Source organism: Mixophyes fleayi, chromosome 5 (assembly GCF_038048845.1).
Source record: "Mixophyes fleayi isolate aMixFle1 chromosome 5, aMixFle1.hap1, whole genome shotgun sequence".
Lineage (NCBI taxonomy): Eukaryota > Metazoa > Chordata > Amphibia > Anura > Limnodynastidae > Mixophyes > Mixophyes fleayi.
The window spans coordinates 202078639-202099032 of record NC_134406.1 but is presented as its reverse complement, the minus strand read 5'-3'; the positions used below and the strand labels follow the sequence as shown (position 1 = coordinate 202099032).

General features: G+C 40.6%; 1 protein-coding gene across 1 annotated transcript in view; it reads left to right on the top strand.

Moving 5' to 3' along the window:
* The first annotated feature begins 12878 nt into the window (after positions 1-12878).
* The window catches only part of CEP192 (centrosomal protein 192), a 198562-nt gene continuing 191046 nt past the window's right edge, over positions 12879-20394 (top strand). The window contains exons 1-4 of the mRNA XM_075214402.1: positions 12879-13150; positions 13674-13724; positions 13988-14134; positions 18568-18779. Coding sequence (XP_075070503.1) covers positions 13040-13150; positions 13674-13724; positions 13988-14134; positions 18568-18779 — 521 coding nt within the window. The 5' untranslated portion in view covers positions 12879-13039. The remainder of the gene's footprint in view (positions 13151-13673; positions 13725-13987; positions 14135-18567; positions 18780-20394) is intronic.

The following is a 20394-nucleotide window of genomic DNA, read 5'->3' as shown; positions in this document are numbered from 1 at the left end:
TATTCCGCCATCTAACCGATTTTTAGCACAATGTTAAAGTTCTTTTTGGGTAGACAGGGCCCTGTCGTTTGATACATGGTCTATGACCAGGCGTGCTGAGTTAGATAGTAGTTTCAGCCGTAGTTTTCAGAGGGACCAGCAGAGGGCAGCAAATCTTAGGTAGGAAGGATGATAGAGTGCTTTTGATTGTGAATAACCTCTTAACTGCTGGAGCCTTTCTTCCTTGTCCCAGGGAGGGTGTCAGCACGGTTGTAAGTGCTATTGGAGTTGGGACTGTGCAGTAAGGTGTGGGGCAGAAGTATGCACCAGGCAGGCCCTGCAGTGTAGGCGATCTTACTGCAAGATGGTCACTTCCTGCTGTGAGGTAAGTGTCTAAATGTAAGATGTTGGTGAGGCATGCACTGATCATGTAGTTGGGTGCAGAGGGGGGTTGGGGAATCCCGCGGGTCACGGACTCTGCGCCACGTGTGGGGGCCTCTCCTTCTGTCCAGCTGTGTGGATAGGAGTCAGGCAGGGGAGCGCTGGAGTGTACCCAGGTGACTGCCGGCAGGATACAAGGTGCGGGAGCTCCGGGGACCACGCAAGTCACTTACTCTCAAGACGGAGAGCTGGGGATGTCCCGATCTGCGTGTGTGCGCCTCAGGTGGGGGTATAGGGCTGGGCCACAACTGTTGCTTGGGCAGGCAGCATGGGTGAGAGGACCAGTTGGTCTTCTTTTGGGCTCCCTTGGTTCTCTGAACCTTCCGCTAGCGAGTTGTGCTTCTTGGAGGGGAAAGTGGCTCTAATTAGAGGAGTTTGTCGGGGATAGGAGACGTAGCTCAGTGCCACTGCGTCCGGCTCAAATGGCGTCCAGACCACGCCCCCCCTATGTTGTGTTTTTTTATTTTTAAGCAAAGGAAATACATGTTACACTATGATGTATTCTTCGTTTTTTGTCTTCTTTTCATTATATTTCACAGTATTCAAAAATAAAAGCCATGAGCTGATGACATGTAGGTATGATCTTTTTTGTCTTGGTGTAGGGACCTCCTCAAATCAGGTCATATTCTGCTACCAGATTTATAAAGACCACCTATTTTCTTCCCTGAGCGGTGAGAGGTTAAATTATGCAGCCGCAGTCTCTGGTGAATCAGGCTGGGAATCATGTTTGTGGACCCCCCTCATAATAGTGGACACTGAACACCCTAAAGAGGTTCATCTCCTCTTTATAGAAGATTTTTAAAAGGCGTGGAGAATATACATCAACCACTTCAACCAAGGACCCTTGGGATCATACTCTTCCCAGTCAATAAGATACTGTAGAGTACCTCTGCAGATGGGAGAATTAAGAATTTGTTTAATCTCATATTCCAGTTCATTTTGGAGATGAAGGTGGAAATGATTAGTGACAAAGGATAAAAAAGGAAGATGTGAAACACATTAGGTACCCGTAAGGTATGAGGTAATTCCATTTTTGCATGCAAGTTGCGGTTTAACTAAGAGCAGGGAACTTCAGCGTAGTTCCAACCATATTTAAATTCAAGCAGATCTCAAGATGCATTTCAATTTGAATCTGGGTCGTGTAAGTATGCTGAGCTTAAACGGTACTTGTCGTATGTTAACAGAACAGAGTACAGTATACGCACAAGTAAAAGTGCAATATAAGGTCGCATCAGAACGCATACAAAAATTATACAGTATATTATAAAACAAATGGAAAACTATAAACAGTACAATCATTAACACAAATATTTTTCGTTTAATAAAACCTTTTTATTATAATTCTTTTTTTACATTAAATACATAAATCAAGATGCTCTTAATGTGTACTGTACACACAATGGGCCCGAATCATTAAGGAAAGTAAAGCAAAAAAAAATAGTGACTTTGGACCTTGGCAAAACCATGTTGTATTGGAGGGAGAGGTAAATTTAAAATGTGAGGACAGATTTATAATTGGGGTAGGGCATGTTCTAGATCAACTTTTAATGTCAGTGTAAAAATAAAGCTATCAAGTATTTGCATCCTACATGAAAAAACAATAAAACAATAAAAGTACGTTTACTGCAGTGTGAAGTACTGGGTGAGCAAATGTAACGCTATTATTGTACAGCTTATTTTATGCCTCATTCTTTTATTTAACATACATTATTAAATGTATATACAAGTGTTTTTTTTTAGCTTTGTTTTGTAATCATACATTTGGAAACCACCTTCCCTAAAAAATGCACATATATAAAATATGCTTATCTAGGGCATTTATTGTTTTAAGAAGAATGATCATTGCTGACAATGCTGAATTAGCAAGGCTATTTCTCATAAAGTACCAGTTCCCAAAGAGACAATGGTCTATCTTGTCAAAGGGAGATACATCCTTATTCAGGCTAAAAGTTTTTGCTGAATTTAGGGCTTCTCCCTATCTATCAAAGTCCCTGGGCCGGTATGGACCTATCGCCTGCTATTACCCTGGTGACCTTTTATTGATAAATTGTGTGATCAAAAATTAAGAAGTCTTCAAAATCGCAGGGTTTTCATAAATAAACCCCCCTGTCTAGTGACTAAAGTATAAGCTACCATATTGCTTTTAGGCTTTTCACAGCATCACTTCCCTGGATGTCTACTGGATTTTAAGGAGGTAAGGGTGACCTATAGTTATCCTAGGTGTGTGCCCTCGTATCCCTTGAAGATTGTCATTCATCTATGTGGTAATTGTTAAACACAATTTTTGCTTTTGCAGCTAATGCTTTTATATTTCACCCTAATTATTATACTAATATATAAGTTGATTACATTTTTCTGTGTGTTACAAATGAGTTATATCAGATAATACAATTCTAGAATAATCACAATCATACTAATCTAAATCCTAATAGTATCAATATGAAAATAACTCATATATTAAGTCTCACATAAATTGTATCAATATTTGCATAATATTTATCCCACAGTGTTATGACAGTGAGAACTGTATTTAAAAGATTATAATATTGTGAATTATAAAATATTGAGTTTAAATAATAAAGTGAGACAATAAACAAGATCATCTCAAATATAATTTATTGGGAACAAAGATAAAGAGATCACAAAGTACACTCAGCAGATTTTAATATCACTTTATTCACATTATCCTGTCATTATTTTGCTGTTCTAAGTATTCTAATTTTTAAAAAATTATTACTAAAAGTTACATTTTAACTAGGGATGAGCGGACTCGGATTCTTGCAATCCGAGCCCACCCGAACAGTGCGGATCCGAGGCCGATCCGAGCACTGTTCGGGAACTTCCTGGTGGCAAACGGAACCAAACCGAGGCTATAACATCCAAGTCTCGCGTCGGATCTCGCGAGACTCGGATGTCATAAATACTCACCTTGCGGGCGCCATCTTCATTCTGGCTGTGATCACTCGTGAGGGAGGTTGTAGTTAGGGAGCTCCTGATCAGTTTAGTTGTTCTTTGTGCTTTGTCCAGTGCTCTGTCCTGCTGAGTCAAGTGGTGCTTTGTCCAGTGCTCTGTCCTGCTGAGTCCAGTGGTGCTTTTGTCCTGTGCTCTGTCCTGCTGAATCCAGTGGTGCTGTGTCCTGTGCTCTGTCCTGCTGAGTCCAGTGCTGCTGCCTGTGTCCTGTGCTCTGTTCTGCTAAGGGCATAGTTATTTAAAATTTATTCAAAAGTTATAAAAAATTTAAAAAATAATTATAAAAAACTTATACAAAATTTATTTTAAAAAAATATAAAAAGAATGTAAAAAAATTATACAAAAATAATTGAAAAAAAACATAAAAAAAATAGTTTAAAAATAATAGGTCAAGTCAAACTACGTTCTATGTTGCTGCTGTACCCAAAAATAATAGGTACTGCTATTTAAAAGTCAAACTACGTTCTCTGTTGCTGCTGTACCCAAAAATAATAGGTACTGCTATTTAAAAATCAAACTACGTTCACTGTTGCTGCTGTACCAAAAAATACTAGGTACTGCTATTTAAAAGTCAAACTACGTTCACTGTTGCTGCTGTACCAAAAAATACTAGGTACTGCTATTTAAAAGTCAAACTACGTTCTCTGTTGCTGCTGTACCCAAAAATACTAGGTACTGCTATTTAAAAGTCAAACTACGTTCTCTGTTGCTGCTGTACCCAAAAATACTAGGTACTGCTATTTAAAAGTCAAACTACGTTCTCTGTTGCTGCTGTACCAAAAAATACTAGGTACTGCTATTTAAAAGTCAAACTACGTTCACTGTTGCTGCTGTACCAAAAAATAGTAGGTACTGCTATTTCAAAGTCAAACTACGTTCACTGTTGCTGCTGTACAAAAAAAAACTAGGTACTGCTATTTAAAAGTCAAACTATGTTCTCTGTTGCTGTTGTACCCAAAAATACTAGGTACTGCTATTTCAAAGTCAAACTACGTTCTCTGTTGCTGCTGTACCAAAAAATAATAGGTACTGCCAGGGCCGCCTTCAGAAAAAATTGGGCCCAGTACGGGCCCCCCGTGCCCCCCCCCCCTCATGAGCGCCCCCCCTTCCCATGAGCAACACATACTTTCATACTTACCTGGGGGCCCGCCGCTGGTTTCCGCTATTCTGTCTTCAGCCTGGCTGTCACCGTGACAGCCAGGCACCACGATCCGATCGCAGGGGTGGAGGAATCATTCCCCCTGCGATCATGTGCTCTGTCACAGGCAGACCAGCGGCGGTACCAAAAAATACTAGGTACTGCTATTTAAAAGTCAAACTACGTTCACTGTTGCTGCTGTACCCAAAAATAACTGCGGCCTTAACAGCTATGTTGGACGTGCATCCGGTGTCCGCCATCTGTGCAGTGGAATTCAGACCAGTTGGAGGATGTAGGAGCAGCCATCTGTGCAGTGGAATTCAGACCAGTTGGAGGAGGTAGGAGCAGACATCTGTGCAGTGGAATTCAGACCAGTTGGAGGAGGTAGGAGCAGACATCTGTGCAGTGGAATTCAGACCAGTTGGAGGAGGTATTGTGGCCCCGGTACCAAATTGGGTACCGGGGCCACTCCACTACGCAGTCCAGATAGATGCGTATCAGATACTAAACTACATTCAGTGTTGGGGCCAAATCCAAAAATAATTAAAATGCACTGTCATGATCGAAAACAAGAGGTATTGACGCGCTAGAACTCCACCCTCTATATGCTGCAGAGGATGTAGGAGCAGCCATCTGTGCAGTGGAATTCATAGCAGTTGGAGGAGGTATTGTGGCCCCGGTACCCAATTTGGTACCGGGGCCACTCCACTACGCAGTCCAGAAAGCTACCTCGGTGCAACGTTTTGGACTAAAAACAATATTGTGAGGTGTTCAGAATAGACTGGAAATTAGTGGAAATGATTGTTATTGAATGCTATTAAGGTTAATAATAGCGTAGGAGTGTAAAAAAAACAAAAAACTGGATTTTAGCGCTTTTTATGCTTTTTTAAAAATAAATCAGAACCCAAAACCCTAAATCAGAACCAAAACCTTTCATCAGGTGTTTTGGCAAAACAAATCAGAACCCAAAACCTCAAGCTAATCAGAACCCAAAACACTAAAAGTGCCCGGTGCAAACCCCTAATTTTAACATAACTGGGTTCCACATTCAGTACCTAGATATTTGACATTTAGAGACTGTTCGTGCAACATATCAAAATCAATTATTCTCTTACAAATGTTTTACTCAGTCTAAATTTGGTGAGTAGCACCTCAATAAATCCACAATTAAAAGGCTTAAAATGATATCTGCAAGAGCAGAAACAAGTTGATAATAAGTATACAATTTAAATATTGAACAATAGTCTCTCAACGCAGAACTTGTGCGACAATAAATTCTATTACATCATACTCTGTAACCTCAGTGAGGCACATGTCAATGATGTGAGCTGTGCTAAAGTCAATTGCAGTAACTGTTATTGTGACAGTAAGCTCTCAGCTGGTAGGCTGACAAATTATTGCTATAACAATGCCTAAAATCAGCTAATCAGCTTTGAGAGTGTGTCAGGAAAGGCACTGAAACTTCTGGATTCACAGCAATCTCCCTGATTTAACGCTACGCACAATGGAGACACGGAATCCAACATGGTGTAGGTCTTCATCAGGAACCACCTGCAAGGAGGTATGGACGTTGCTGCTAACACCACGCAGGTCGCTGCCCTCCATGCAGGTGCCAGCCAAGAATAGCAGAAAGTGCAGGAAATGACATCAGGAATGTTGATGCCGATACCGAACATAAAGCTGGAACAAATACCAGGAAAGCTGTAATAGGTACCGAAATTGCAGAAATAGATGCTGGAACAAATACCTGGGGGTAAATGTATTAATGTCCGGATTCTTCAACTCCGGCATGTTCAGCGACTAAAATTTAAAGCGGCGCTGCATTGTAAAGGGAAGTTTCCCTTTACAATGCAGCGCTGCTTTAAATTTAATCGCCGAAGACGCTGAACACGCCGGAGTTGAAGAATCCGGACATTAATACATTTACCCCCAAGAATACACTGGTAATGGACATACCAGGCATATGCTGGAGATTATGGATACCAGGAACACAATGGAGTTGAAAATACCAGGAATAAGCTGGAGATGACAAATATCAGGAATATAATTTATATCAGAAAAATATCCGTACCAGATGTGTCTTTTATGTAATAACTTATTACTGGTATTTCTTCCCAAAATAAAACTATTATTGGGGTCTCTGCCAGAATAGTACACACTATGTTGTATAGCAGAAGAGAACAAGAAAGTTCTGATATTGGAGGCATGTAAATTTTATAACCAGTATTAGGACAAAAATGTAAACTCTTATTTGGTCATTTTAAAAGCATTATCTTTATTGATTTGTACATCTAAATACTGGCTATAAACTTTATGTTCCACCACTATCAGAACTCTCTTGTTCTCTTCCTAAATACCAAGAATACACTGGAGATGACAGAGACCAGAAATTTGCTGGAGATGAGATACCAGAAATACGCTGCATGACATAGATAGGAAATGGGAGCCAAAACATACAGCTGTATTAGCACATACACTGACACAAAGATCTGCCACCTATCCATAGACACAGGTGCCTTCACTAATGCAGGGGAAGAGGAGGAGACTCCCTGTATCAAATGAATGAGAGCCCAAGATTTCAAATAGCAGAAGTGCGCATGCGCACGTGTCCATTTATTTTCAATGAGCTCAGCCGGGTGAGCAGAGGAGGAAGCCACCGGAGCAGGGACAGTCCAGTGCTAAAGATCTCTTGCAGTGGATGAGCGAGATGGACCTAGGTAAGAGGATCAGCTGGTCTTATTTGTAAGAATAGCCTAGGACAATATCTCCTCTGGGAACCTGATTCCTGTTCGAACCTATAAATAGACACTTCCTGACTGAAACTTTTGCAGCACTTTGTTCAGCTACTGCTACCTGATTCTGGTACTCTTGGTCTCGGTATACTGACTGTTTGCTATTAGCATCACCTGTCTCCCATCTCTTCCAAAGTCTTTTGAATGTGCCCTTTGGAATGCACGTTCTGTTTGTAACAAACTTACCTCCATATTTGACCTCTCAAACAACCTCAACCTTCTGGCAATAAGAGAAACATGTCTCACGCAATCAGATACTGCCTCACCTGCAGCCCTTTCACATGGTGGCCTCCATTTCACCCACCTCCCCAGACCTGGAGGCAGATGAGGAGGTGGGGTTGGACTACTTCTCTCCCCACAGTGCACATTCACAGTTCGTTGCATCACTCATGTTCACATCTTTTGAAATACATACTGTCAGGATTTTTTTCCCATTCTCTATGCGTGTTGCTGTCATTTATCGCCCCCCTGGACCACCAACTTCTAATCCATCCTCTGACATCCCCACCATGTTTGGTGATTTCAACATCCTTATTGCTAATCCACGTTCCAGTGCTGCTGCAAAATTACTCTCTCTAACCTCCTAACTTGACCTCTCCCAGTGGATTGAATCTGTTCTCATCAGGATGGCCACTGTCTTGATCTTGTTTTCTCTAGACTATGCTCAGTTTCTGATTTCCTTAACACTTCTTTCCCTCTCTTGGATCATCACCTTATTAGCTACTCGCTCACCCCTGGTTCTTTACCCTCCCCGCTGTCAAACTCTTCCAAGCCTCTTCATATTAACTTTTTTCCACCTCTCTTCAATACCTTCTCTCCCCAATTTCTACATTCTCCTCCCCTGATATGAAATGGCAGTTCCTCATTTTCACCAAACCCTAGCAACTGCCCTTGATCAAGTAGCTCCAGCGATTCTTCATGCGCCACGTAGACTTCATGGTCCACTGTGCCACACTAAAGTAACCTGGTGACATGTACAAAACCTCTCGCAAAGCAGAATGTCACAGGCATAGATCTTGTACTTCTAATGATTTCATCACATATACTGCTATATACCATTCCATTCGAAATGCTCCGGACACTGCAAAACAAACATACTTCCAATCGCTCATCTATGCTCAGTATTCTAACCCCAAAAGCCTTTTTAACACATTTAAATCTCTTCTAAACCCTCCCTCCCAAGCCCTCCGACTACCATCAGTGCCCAGGATCTTGCTTCCTAATTCAAGGACAAGATAAAATCAGACTTGAAATGGTATCATCTCCCTCAACAAGCAGTTAGCTCAATTCCTTTGTAGCACCCTCTGACACCCTCTCTTCATTCAAACCCACAAATGAGAGGGAGTATCTACCCTCCTCTCATCTTCCTACTTTACCTCCTGTCCCCTTGATCTCATACCCTCACAAATTGATAGGTCCCTGTGCTCATTCCACGTCTAAAATCTGTAATCTCTCACTCTCTATTGATATCTTTCCATCACTATTCAAGCAAGCAGTGATTACTCCTATTTTGAAAAAAAAAATAATTCTGACCCAAACTCTCTCTCAAATTACCTCCCCATCTCAGCTTCCATGCAACTCCAAGCTTCTCTAAAGAATTGCCTACACTCGCCTCACACACTTTCTCACAACAAACCAAGTACTGGATTCTCTTCCGTCAGGCTTTCACTCTCAACACTCAACAGAGACTGAGCTGATCAAGGTTTGATCAAGCATTTGAGACTTTTGACCACTCTCTCCTCATACAAACGCTACAAGCCCTAGGCAGGGCCGTAACTAGGGCTGTGCGACAGGGGCGATCACCCAGGGCACAAAGCTGAAGGGGGGAGCAATTTAGGAATATTTTAGGTTCATTTGGTTAAAATGTAGTGCTTGGGGGCGGCATTTGTCTTTCTCACCCCAGGCGCTAGAATTCCTAGTTACGGCTCTAGCCCTAGGTCTTGAAGGCACTGTCCTATCCTGGTTCTCATCCTACTTATGTAATCTCTCTTTCAGTGTTAATTTCTCTGGATCCACCTCCGCTCTTCTTCCTTTATCAGTTGGAGTACTACAAGGCTCAATCCACTGCTATTCTCTATCTACACCACTTCTTTCAGAAAACTAATAAGCTCCTTTGGATTTCAGTATCATTTCTATGTGGATCATACACAAATTTATCTATCCTTTCCTGATCTTTCGCCATCTGTGTTGTCTCTTGTAACTGACTGTCTTTCTGCTATTTCATCTTGGATGTCATCTTGCCATCTCAAACTCAATCTTTCAAAAATAAAATTAATAATATTCCCACCCAAAAACAGTAACTTCCTTCCTGATATTTCTATTGAAAATATAACCATAAATCCCACCCTGCAAGCTTGCTGCCTAGGTGTAATTCTTGACTCACATCTATCCTTCATTCCCCACACCCGTCCGTCCCCGCTGACATCTGGGATACGGGTCTACGCATGGGCAGACCCGACTTCTTATAAAAACTTCCCTGCCTCTCCATTGGCTGCCGGGCAGCCTCTTTTCTATTTAAAGCAGCTTCCTCCTTCCTTCTGAGCCTGTTCTTGGGTTCACTTTGTGTGGAACTACTCGTGGATGCCACTCCTTTCTGCCTGTGCATACCTGCTATCCGCAGACCTTCCACTCTGCTATCCCAGCAGTAATCCCTGCAGTCCGTAGATCATCACCGCCTCATTGTGGCTTCCCTTTATCGCTGTTTACCTCGTGACATACCTGCTATCTGCAGACCATCCACTCCGCTATGCCAGCGGTAATCCCTGCAGTACACATATCATCACCACCTCACTGTGGCTTTCCTGTAGTCCACAGATCATCGGTTTACTTCGTGACATACCTGCTATCCGCAGACCATCCACTCCGCTATCCCAGCGGTAATCCCTGAAGTCCGCAGTTCATCACCGCCTCATTGTGGCTTCCCTGCAGTTGGCAGATCATCACTGTTTACATTGTGACATACCTGCTATCCGTAGACCATCCACTCCGCTATCCCAGCGGTAATCCCTGCAGTCCACAGATCATCACCGCCTCATTGTGGCTTCCCTGCAGTTGGCAGATCATCACTGTTTACATCGTGACATACCTGCTATCCGTAGACCATCCACTCCGCTATCCCAGCGGTAATCCCTGCAGTCCACAGATCATCACCGCCTCATTGTGGCTTCCCTGCAGTCCGCAGATCATCGCTGTTTCTTCGTGACATACCTGCTATCCGCAGACCTTCACCTCTTCTTCGTGCCATACCTGATACCCGCAGATCATCCACTCCGCTATCCCAGCGGTAATACCTGCAGTGTGCAGATCATCAGCACCTCATTGTGACATTCCTGCTATCCGCAGTTCATCTCCCCATCTATCTTTGAGGCAATATCAGCAGTCCGCAGACTTCCAATCTACTGAACTCCATTGACCTCGCTTCAAACTCCCTGAGGGCCCTGACCTGCATAGTGACAGCTGCGAAGTCCATAGCACCTTGCAGGGGTTCCTGGTGAAGACCAGGCGCTGCGTTAGACTCCGCACCTCCGGTGAGTGTTAGTAAATTGGCAGGTCAAGGGTCTAATATCTTAGTTCACCGCAGGGGCGGACCTAGACTTTATGTTTAGGGGAGGGGTGATTTTGCATAATCACGCCCCTCCTTTACTCTAATTGGCTGGCTCGCGTTTAGCCCCACCTACCGCTCGCCATTGGCCCCGCCCCTCCCATTTTCGACAGCGGCTGGGACCACTCTGATTGGCTGGCCTGCGTTTAGCCCCACCTACCGCTCACGATTGGCGCCGCCCCCTCCCATTTTGATCGGTGGTTGGGACCTATTGTAAAGGTAGGCTTTCTGCTGCTAGGGGGGGCGAATGCTTATCACGAACGCCCAGCTTGTTCCAGATACAGCAATCTGAACAGCTGGTCGTGACTGGCATCACCTTAGTAACTTAGCAAAGAATACAACTTTTCTGCCACCATGAAGGATTTATTATGGTGTCCTTACATTCACCAAACCACTTTTTAATGTTTCACACTTAAATCACATAAACATGTAGCATGAGCCTCCCTGGGCTTCGTCAATTCACAAAGAATCACGTAGAATACACTAGATTAAATTTATTTAATCTGAAAAATGTTTCCATGGTTTAGTTACAAAAAAGTTAATGACAAGACATACAATATATTGCACAAATAAGTTTCAGAAATAAAATAGGAAATAAACCAGAGTCACTACTTAGTAGTTAAGACTTGGGGGTATATTTACTAAACTGCAGTTTTGAAAAAGTGGAGATGTTGCCTATAGCAACCAATCAGATTCTAGCTGTCATTTTGCAGAATGCACTAAATGATAGCTAGAATCATAGGCTATAGGCAATATCTGCACTTTTCAAACCCGCAGTTTAGTAAATATACCCCCAGGTGTGTGAAGGGACACAATTGAGAAATATGGGACATTTTAGTCTTGATAGACCCCCTCATGAAAATGCACACGTTATTGTCTAAGGCAAAAGATTTCAAACTTTATTCCACATAGCTCTCACCCCCAACCTCTGGAGTTTAGCTGTCAATAGGGACAGATTGATCTCCTAAATGTCACAGGGCTTTCGAAGTGAGCTAGGGATGTCCTGAGATCAGGAATGTTCACAGGACCTTGAGTTCTCACCGCTGCTCGTTCTGCTTGGCTAGATGGTTTACAACTTTGGGGCTTCAAACTCCTCAGAGATGCTTATCTCTCCCTGGTCTGGCTAGTTTCAACAGATTATTGACGTTTGCATAGGTTTAAACTCATGTCATCTAGCAAAGTTCACGTTGAGATTACATTACAATGTTCCATACAATATACATTGTCATACCTGAATATTAAGGGAAAATAACAATAATACATAAACGTCACAGTCCTATAGATTGTAAACTTGCGAGCAGAGCCCTCTTACCTCTATGTCTGTATTACCTACTATTGCTTTATTACTGTTTTTTGGTGTTTGATGATATTTAGCACCATCGGCAATTGGGCTTTAAAGTGTTTTTAATGTCCCAGCGGCTCCCCAAACAGATGGCTGACCACTGAAATTAAGGAGAAGCAGCAACTTCTTACATGTGAAGCTGTTGGCTGCAGCTTGCCAATGACAGTTAGGGAGTCATGGTGAAGGGTGACATAACCCCCAACTTCCTGGTATCATCAAATGTGCTGACTTGTGGGATGGCAAAACAGTACCTTCAAATAATAACTGTGCTGCTTAAACTAGGCCAGTTGTAAGGTAAGGAAATATACAATTATATAACTTCCAAACCGTTCTACATATAATTTAGTATCTAATTGTATATCTGGGATACGTATAACACATTTATTCTGCTCGCACTATTGTGTTCTCTTTTACATGCTCAGCTATAATAAATACAAACTCTGACGCTGATTTAGGTACCATGGACACACATTACTAAGGCTCTATAGGAGACCTGAAAGTAAATAAATGTATTTTATGTGCTGTAATATTTTTGAGGCTCCCGTCCTCAGTTGAGATTGGCCGCAGAGCACGTGACACAACAATAACATCACGTGATATGAACAAGGGCCGCTAGTTGGACTACGCATAAGGCGGCTAGGACGGAGTGACGCATGCGCAGTAAGCGGTCCTTACGATCTGTAGATCCCACGTCATATTTGGAATTCTCGCACCGTTCCTCTATGACGTCACCGGACAGCAACAGTCAGTGGTAGTGAGAGCTCGGAGCTGCCGGCATGTTTGTAGCTCGGAGTATCGCTGCTGATCACAAGGATCTCATCCACGATGTGTCGTTCGATTTTCATGGCAGGAGAATGGCGACCTGCTCCAGCGATCAGAGCGTAAAGGTGATTGAGGGCGGAGGCAGGGAGCACATGGATAGTGGCATGGGCTAGCGATATATGGTCGGTAATGGCAGGTTACTGATTGTATAAACCGGTGTTTTTGTAATATAATTTCTTTATCGATGTAATGTGCACAGTGTGACATAGCCTTTTGGCTATTCTGTTGTAGAACTAAAGGTCCCATAATGACACATGCCAGAGGTTGACTAAGCCTGGTGTGCTGTTTGTGATCTTTACATTAGACCTTTATATGCATCTCCCTTTAAATTATACTTTAATTCTCCTCTGTGAGGTTGTGGCCTTCTACATTTAACCTGTGGCCACGGTCCACAACTGTTTGGTGTATAATACTGATCACTGTGCCCTGAATTAGGGTGAAAACTTTGTTATTTGTAAAAATCCCCCCCAAAAAAAAAATGTCATTATAATTAACACCTACAAAGTGCTGCGCAGATCTTGACATAGTATATGTATAAAGGTGTTTAATTGAAATACTTAAAAATATTTTTTCATGCTCTTATTGAAGGTTTGGGACAAAAGTGAAAATGGTGATTGGCATTGTACTGCAAGCTGGAAGGTAAGATATTGAATGCAATTATCTGTTGGTTTTGTTATCTGATGAAGTTTTTGTTGATAAATAATAAAATGACAGTGTATGGTATCCAACTTTTCTTTGTGTTGTGTACAATTTCAAAATAAAATCTTAAGTGGATAGTATAGCCAAAATTATTTTTATTCTTATTAAAGGCTAAATTATGCTGTCAAATCTGTTTGCCACGTCCATTTTGCCCCAACTTCCACCGTCTATATGGATGACTCTATTGTGTGTTCTCTCTTTAGACACACAGTGGATCGGTTTGGCGTGTAACTTGGGCTCATCCAGAGTTTGGGCAGGTATTGGCTTCATGCTCGTTTGACAGAACGGCTGCTGTGTGGGAAGAAATAGTTGGTGAATCAAATGATAGACCTCGAGGACAGAGTCACTGGGTAAGACTTTTCTTGAATTTTTGATAATCCTTTAATGGACAAACACAAGGAACGTACCTGCCTTTGTATTTAAAGAAACTCCTAACTTTATAAATTCTAATTTGAATTGTTAAAGTTTTAAACCTTTGTTTTGTGGGTACATACATCTATCTCTTGGCCATATTTTCCACGTATACCCCAAGGATGCAACCACCAGTCAGAGATCAGAAGCTGGCTGCCACCTTAAAACAGGAAGTTGACAACGTTAAAAAAAAAAATAGTCCTACTCTCCTCAATGTTTTCCATTCTTTCCTATTGAGGAGGTTGACCAGGTGGGCACAATCTGGGCTCTCTGTGGTAGGTATCCTCTGAATGTTTTTAAGGACTCTGGTGTCCTCCCTTTCACACGGCACTGTGCTGCTTCTGGAAAGCTAGTAGAGGATATTTTTTCCTAACACGGGGATTGTTTTTATGTAGTTTTTAAATAAAATAAATCCGTCCCTTATTTTCTTTATTGTACTTAGCAGAGGTACATATAAAAGTCCAGAAGCTCTTAATGATGCCATTTAGACAAATGTTGTATTTGTGGAAAGATGTCTACAAGAAACCTTGGTCCCATTGATGTACTAATAGGCCTGTGAAGAATGGGTTCCCTTGTTTTTCTGAAAAAAAAAATTATGGGATGGATTAAAGAAAAAATTATATCTACTTTCCAAATTAAAAATGTGTCCAGAATAGAAGTACCACAGGGAAAGCCCCCAGGTACACTGTTATCTGCAAGCAGAGGGTCTAGTGCAGATGATTTGTTGCATCGGGAAGATGAAAAACAGCTGGATAATTCATCTGATGAGAAAAGAGAGGGGTTCTTATTTGTCTGCCAAAGACATGGGGACTTCACAAGGCTATAACAGCATTCTGGGTCAGATGTTAAGTTGTCTAGAGCAGTAGAGTTTTTTTGCTTTACTGTGGCAATAAGTGCAAAGTGTCTGTACAATTAGAGGTAATGGCTCACACAGATATTGTTGAACAATTAATTTAATAGCACAAAATAGATGCTAGGCATGAAAAATATAGAACATACTACACAATAGTAAATTGCACTAAAATAGAGAATAACACACACAGCATAGAGTAGATTTGCCAAATGTTCTTGCTGCTGTTTTATCTTCATATCCGCAACCAGATGGGAGCTTGGGTATATTGACAAAAGTCTTTATGATATAACCTCTATGCTGCTAGACCATGATGGCAACTTGTCATGAAATCTCCTTACTTAATGTGTCCGTGGTGAGCTGCTGTGCAATGGACACCCAATCAATTGATAATTGAATAATGTTCACATTCCAAGTCCTGCTTGATGTGCATAGCAAATTCCAATCTAAGCCGCTTTTTTCTTTCCTCCCTTTTATCTCAACCATTCCAATTCTGTCGCCAGGATTTTTAACCTCCCACAATCCCCACTCCTCCCAAGGAAATTTTATCTTTTTGGCATGTTTTACTCTTTTTTTTTTTTTTGTTTTTTTTTGTAATTGAGAAGTTAGCTAATCAGTGTATGAATGTGACAGGGTAACATTAAATCCTTGTGATATACACGTGCATTTGGTGGGAGACTGGTATCCAGTCTGTATGCTGTAAGAAAGGAGTTAACAGAAATGTGCATATCTAGCTAGATAATCCCTCAGCTATGTCATGTATGCTGAAAAGGTTCTCTTCTAGTCTGGATTGAACTTGGCTTCCAAAGTCTCCACATCCTGGTGTAAGAAAATTGCAAACTTTTTAATTGATTACAAATAGCATTAGAGGCATCCTGAAGTTCCTCTTGCTTACAGTTGGATTCAGGCTTGGGCCTCTCCTTAAAGATGAAATTTTCACTTTGAAAAATATCTATGCAAGTTCTTCAACTGGAAATGGGCCTTTTTTTATTCAGTGTTTCTTCAGAGAATTAGCACCATATAACTTAAATTGGGTAATTTCAGGCTTAATCTCGTCTTCTTTTGGACCCAGACTGGAAAAAATGCCTGTAGCTTCTCATTATTAAAATGGCTTTTTCGGGCAATTTTCTTTAATTTGTGCTTCAGTAATATTAATGACCAGGTAATTTTTAACCTTGACACCCATAAAAATATCTTTGGGCTCGGGTGATCATCCTTCCCTCTACCAAGTTCAAAAGAGAGCTAGCTTTCTACAATCTTAGGTGGTAGTATATGCTGATCCAAGTACCAGGGAGTTCTAAATCTCTGGAGAAAAGATGACCAGATGTTTATTTTTGTTCTGGGAGAGGGTTCATCTGATGTTTCTATAGCAAGATGGATTTGTCTTACTATTCTGGAATCCTACAAAGCTCTCAGAAAAGAAGCCTTTCAGGATTACTGCTCGTTCAGCTAGAGCTGCTACTATCTTGGGGACAGAAAGGCAGGAACCACCTTGGAGCAGGTCTTTCTACCTTGGTAGTGCTGTCCTGGTTGAATTGGGGATGGGGAAGATATTACCAGCCAATCTAACCTGCAGGATTTCAGACCGTTACTGTCAGTAAACGATTGAGGGGATCATAAGACAGATAACATACAATTATATGAAACAGATGGTAAAAATTAGCCTGCCAAAGTGAGCTTACATCGAAGAGGCATATTAACAATTGATACTTAAGATAGTGGAATAACAGTTGTTGCTATTGGAGACTAGAGTGTGTAGCTTCTGTAAGGCAGAAGCGTTGTCGGCCACCAATATTAAAGCCGTTGACATTAATAAGAAGGGAGTAGCAGTAGTCTTATTTGTAATCTCCAGCTGTATTAGCACCTCATATCCGCTCTATATTCCAGAAGGGAGGTCGTTATAGTGACCAGTTGGACATCCCGTCAAACCTGTGCACAATGTGGAAAACTTTTGGGCAAGTACTTGTCTGGACATGCTTTTTTTTAGGGGGAAAGAGAAAAAGGGTTCAGGACAGCTGCGTGTGTGTCTACACGTACACATTGTACCACCCCAAAAAATATCTGCATAAGCATAGAAAAAATTAGTGTTATGATTTCTTTTACGCTTATACTACTGTACATAATACAATTAAAGAGAGAAAATATTTGTGGCCAGCCATACAGTTATAACACTTTAAATGTACCTAACACCTTGCTACACACAGGGGTAAATTTATCAAGCTGCGGGTTTGGAAAAGTGAAGATGTTACTTATAGCAACCAATCAGGTTCTAGCTGTAATTTTGTACAATGTTCTAAATAAATGGTTAGAATCTAATTGGTTGCTATAGGCAACATCTCCAGTTTTTCAAACTCTCAGCTTAATAAATTTACCCCTCAGTCTTGTTTAGCAATTCTTTACCCCTTACTTGTATTGCAAATTGAAAAGATCACCTTCTAGTCCAGTGTATACATGATCTAGCCTTTACTGGAATCCTCAGTTTATCAAAGTATTGAGCTGTGGATTCCAGCATATAAGTTGTAGGAAGCCAGGGAATTACATTACTGGAATCAGCTGTGTGTGTTTTGTTATGTTGCTGATTTGTTGCTAGTCTCACTGCAACTCGAAAATGATCTTCAATACATACATGTTTTGATAAACCTTGCATCATTATCTGAACGTAATGGCTACAGTTTAAATGGTTCTGTTTTTGTCTGGGACTTGTGGTTTAATTCTGAAAATGTATTTTTTTTATTACTTTATTGTTGATTTCAACGTAAGTGTGTCTTAATATAGCTGTTAAAAGATAACTGGCGTTCGATTAGCGAAGCATAAATGCAAAATATGTGTTGCAGCTAACCACTCCATCAATCAGGATGGGTGATGTTAGGGGAGACTGCCCTCACTCCTGCTGGCAGTATGTTGTTTATAGAGAACATACTGCCTGTGTGATAAAAGCAGCATCAGCATGACTGAAGGCAGCTTCCTTTGACTGCCACAGACATTGGAAGACCTATTGGATCAGGTGGATTGACGAAAAACAGGTAAGAAATATTTTGCGTTTATGTTTTACTATTTGAGTTGGCCTTTAAAAATAGGTAATTAGCAAAATGCTAAAATACTCTGAAAAACTGATTTATTAGTTGGCAATACAAACTGAGGAGTGATTGGGAAAACTTGCTGCAAACCTAGTGATAACCAGTTTCTTTGTGTTCCTGTACACAAGTGTAGCTTTCCCATATTTAGGATTTTTGCAGTGATGGGTTGTTTTGTACCTTTTTTTTTTTTTACATTTTTAGTGTACTATTGTATTAAGAATTGTGTATATATATTAGTTCTGCTTTAATGCATCCACCGCCAATCGTATTTATCTAACACATTAAATATTTTTTTGATGCTTTCTACTCAACTGTGTTGTATTCCTTATACACAGGAAAACTTGGAAGTATCCACATGTGCAAAAAGAAGTTCTATTGAAAGAAAAAAAAAAAAACTTTTTTTTTTTTTTTTTTTAAAAATGACTTGTCACATCTTACCTTTTAGGTTAAGAGAACTACGCTTGTGGACAGCAGAACATCTGTCACTGATGTTAAATTTGCCCCCAAACACATGGGCTTAATGTTGGCCACCTGTTCTGCAGATGGTGTAGTGCGGGTGTATGAGGCCCCTGATGTCATGAATCTCAGCCAATGGTCTCTGCAGCATGAAATATCCTGCAAGCTGAGCTGTAGTTGCATCTCTTGGAATCCTTCCAGGTGAGTCGGTACTTTACCCAAGCTGAATCTCATGGCTGCATTGTTTGTTGAAGGTGTAACGCAGAAAAATAGGAATGAATCTATAAAATGTCTTAATACAGTTTTTATACTTGAAGTCCCCTTTACAGTGTTTGTGGACATACATTTTTTTTTTTTTTTAACACATAATAAAATGAATTTCAGCTTGCTCAGCTGTCTAAGCAGCTATGCAAGCTGAAATTCTCAATGTTAGATGCCCAGGATAATATATCTGCCTGTTCATTGGTTACAAAGTGTAGGGGGTTGTTTGTTTCCTGTATTCAAAATTAAAGTTTGGTTCTTCAAATATAATTGAAGCTTGCAATTGTAGTACCGTAATAAATAAATGTAGCAACGGTGTTATTGTTTTGCTATCAAGCCATTTATTTATTTATTTTCATTACCTCTGAATTTATTAATTTGTTCCAAAATACATTTTTAGACCTATTAGATGGTAAAGCTTTGTATGGTTAGAAAAAAAAAATGTTCTGTTAGTATTAATCCAATTCCAGTGTACAAAATAAAATAAATAAAACTAAAATATTAATCTAATATTTTAATTTACATCTGTTAGGCTGAGTACCCACTACAGGGTTTTCAGACAATTATCGGTTCAATCAAATGATAAACGAGCGTTCAGCCCTATATCGCATTAGTGTGTACACTGCAACAATGAATGATTATCGTTCCAAAGCTTCATATTGTATCATTTGATTTTTAAACTGAACTAACAATCTCATTCAACGACGGAATGTTCTCGATTCAACTCCGCAGTATGTATGCATTCGCCACCTGCAGTGTCCATAGATCTCTATGGAGTTTACAAGTCGCAAGGTAAATCGTGTAAAAAGTGTTTAGTGTACACATGAATCGTGCTGATCGGGACTTTTCTTTTTTTTTTTTTTTCTTTTCTTAATTGTTTGTAAATTTGTTAAAGGTATTGCATTGGAAGAAATCTTGTATAATGTGTACCCAGTCTTAGACACGGCTGTGCTTTAAACCTGGTCTATGCCATACCTTCCCTATAATAATTTTTTCACTTCTGAAACTATAGACAGTGGGAAATAACAAGGTGGTGCAGAGGAGTGTCCTCACCCCAAGGTTAGGGTGGTTTTGAAGGTCACCCGGAATATTATCTCAGTTTAGTTCCTGTACAGAGTTAAAGGCCTATTTGCATTTTCTTCCCCTGACAGTGTTCAGAGTATAGAATATTAAGCTAATGAACAGACAGTTCCTAATGTGACCCAATTCACTAAAACATTTGCTCTGCCTCTGTTTCTGCCACTTGGTTCCCAGCTGAATTGAGACTTAAATAATGAATTGGCCATATTGAAAGATGTGCCAATATTATACTTGTAGCTTCTATAACTTATAAAACTAAACATAATAGTGATTTTGACACTTGCCAGAGGAATGGGGATTTTGTGCAAATGATTTACTCATTGCAGGTTAATTAGTATAGATGACTATCTTGTTTTTGCTCCCAATTAAGACTGGGTACACACTCCAGAAATTCTCGACCAATTTGTTATCTACAGCAACTACACTAAAGACTGGGAAAAAAACAAAAGAAATGTCCCGATCAGCATGCCGACTC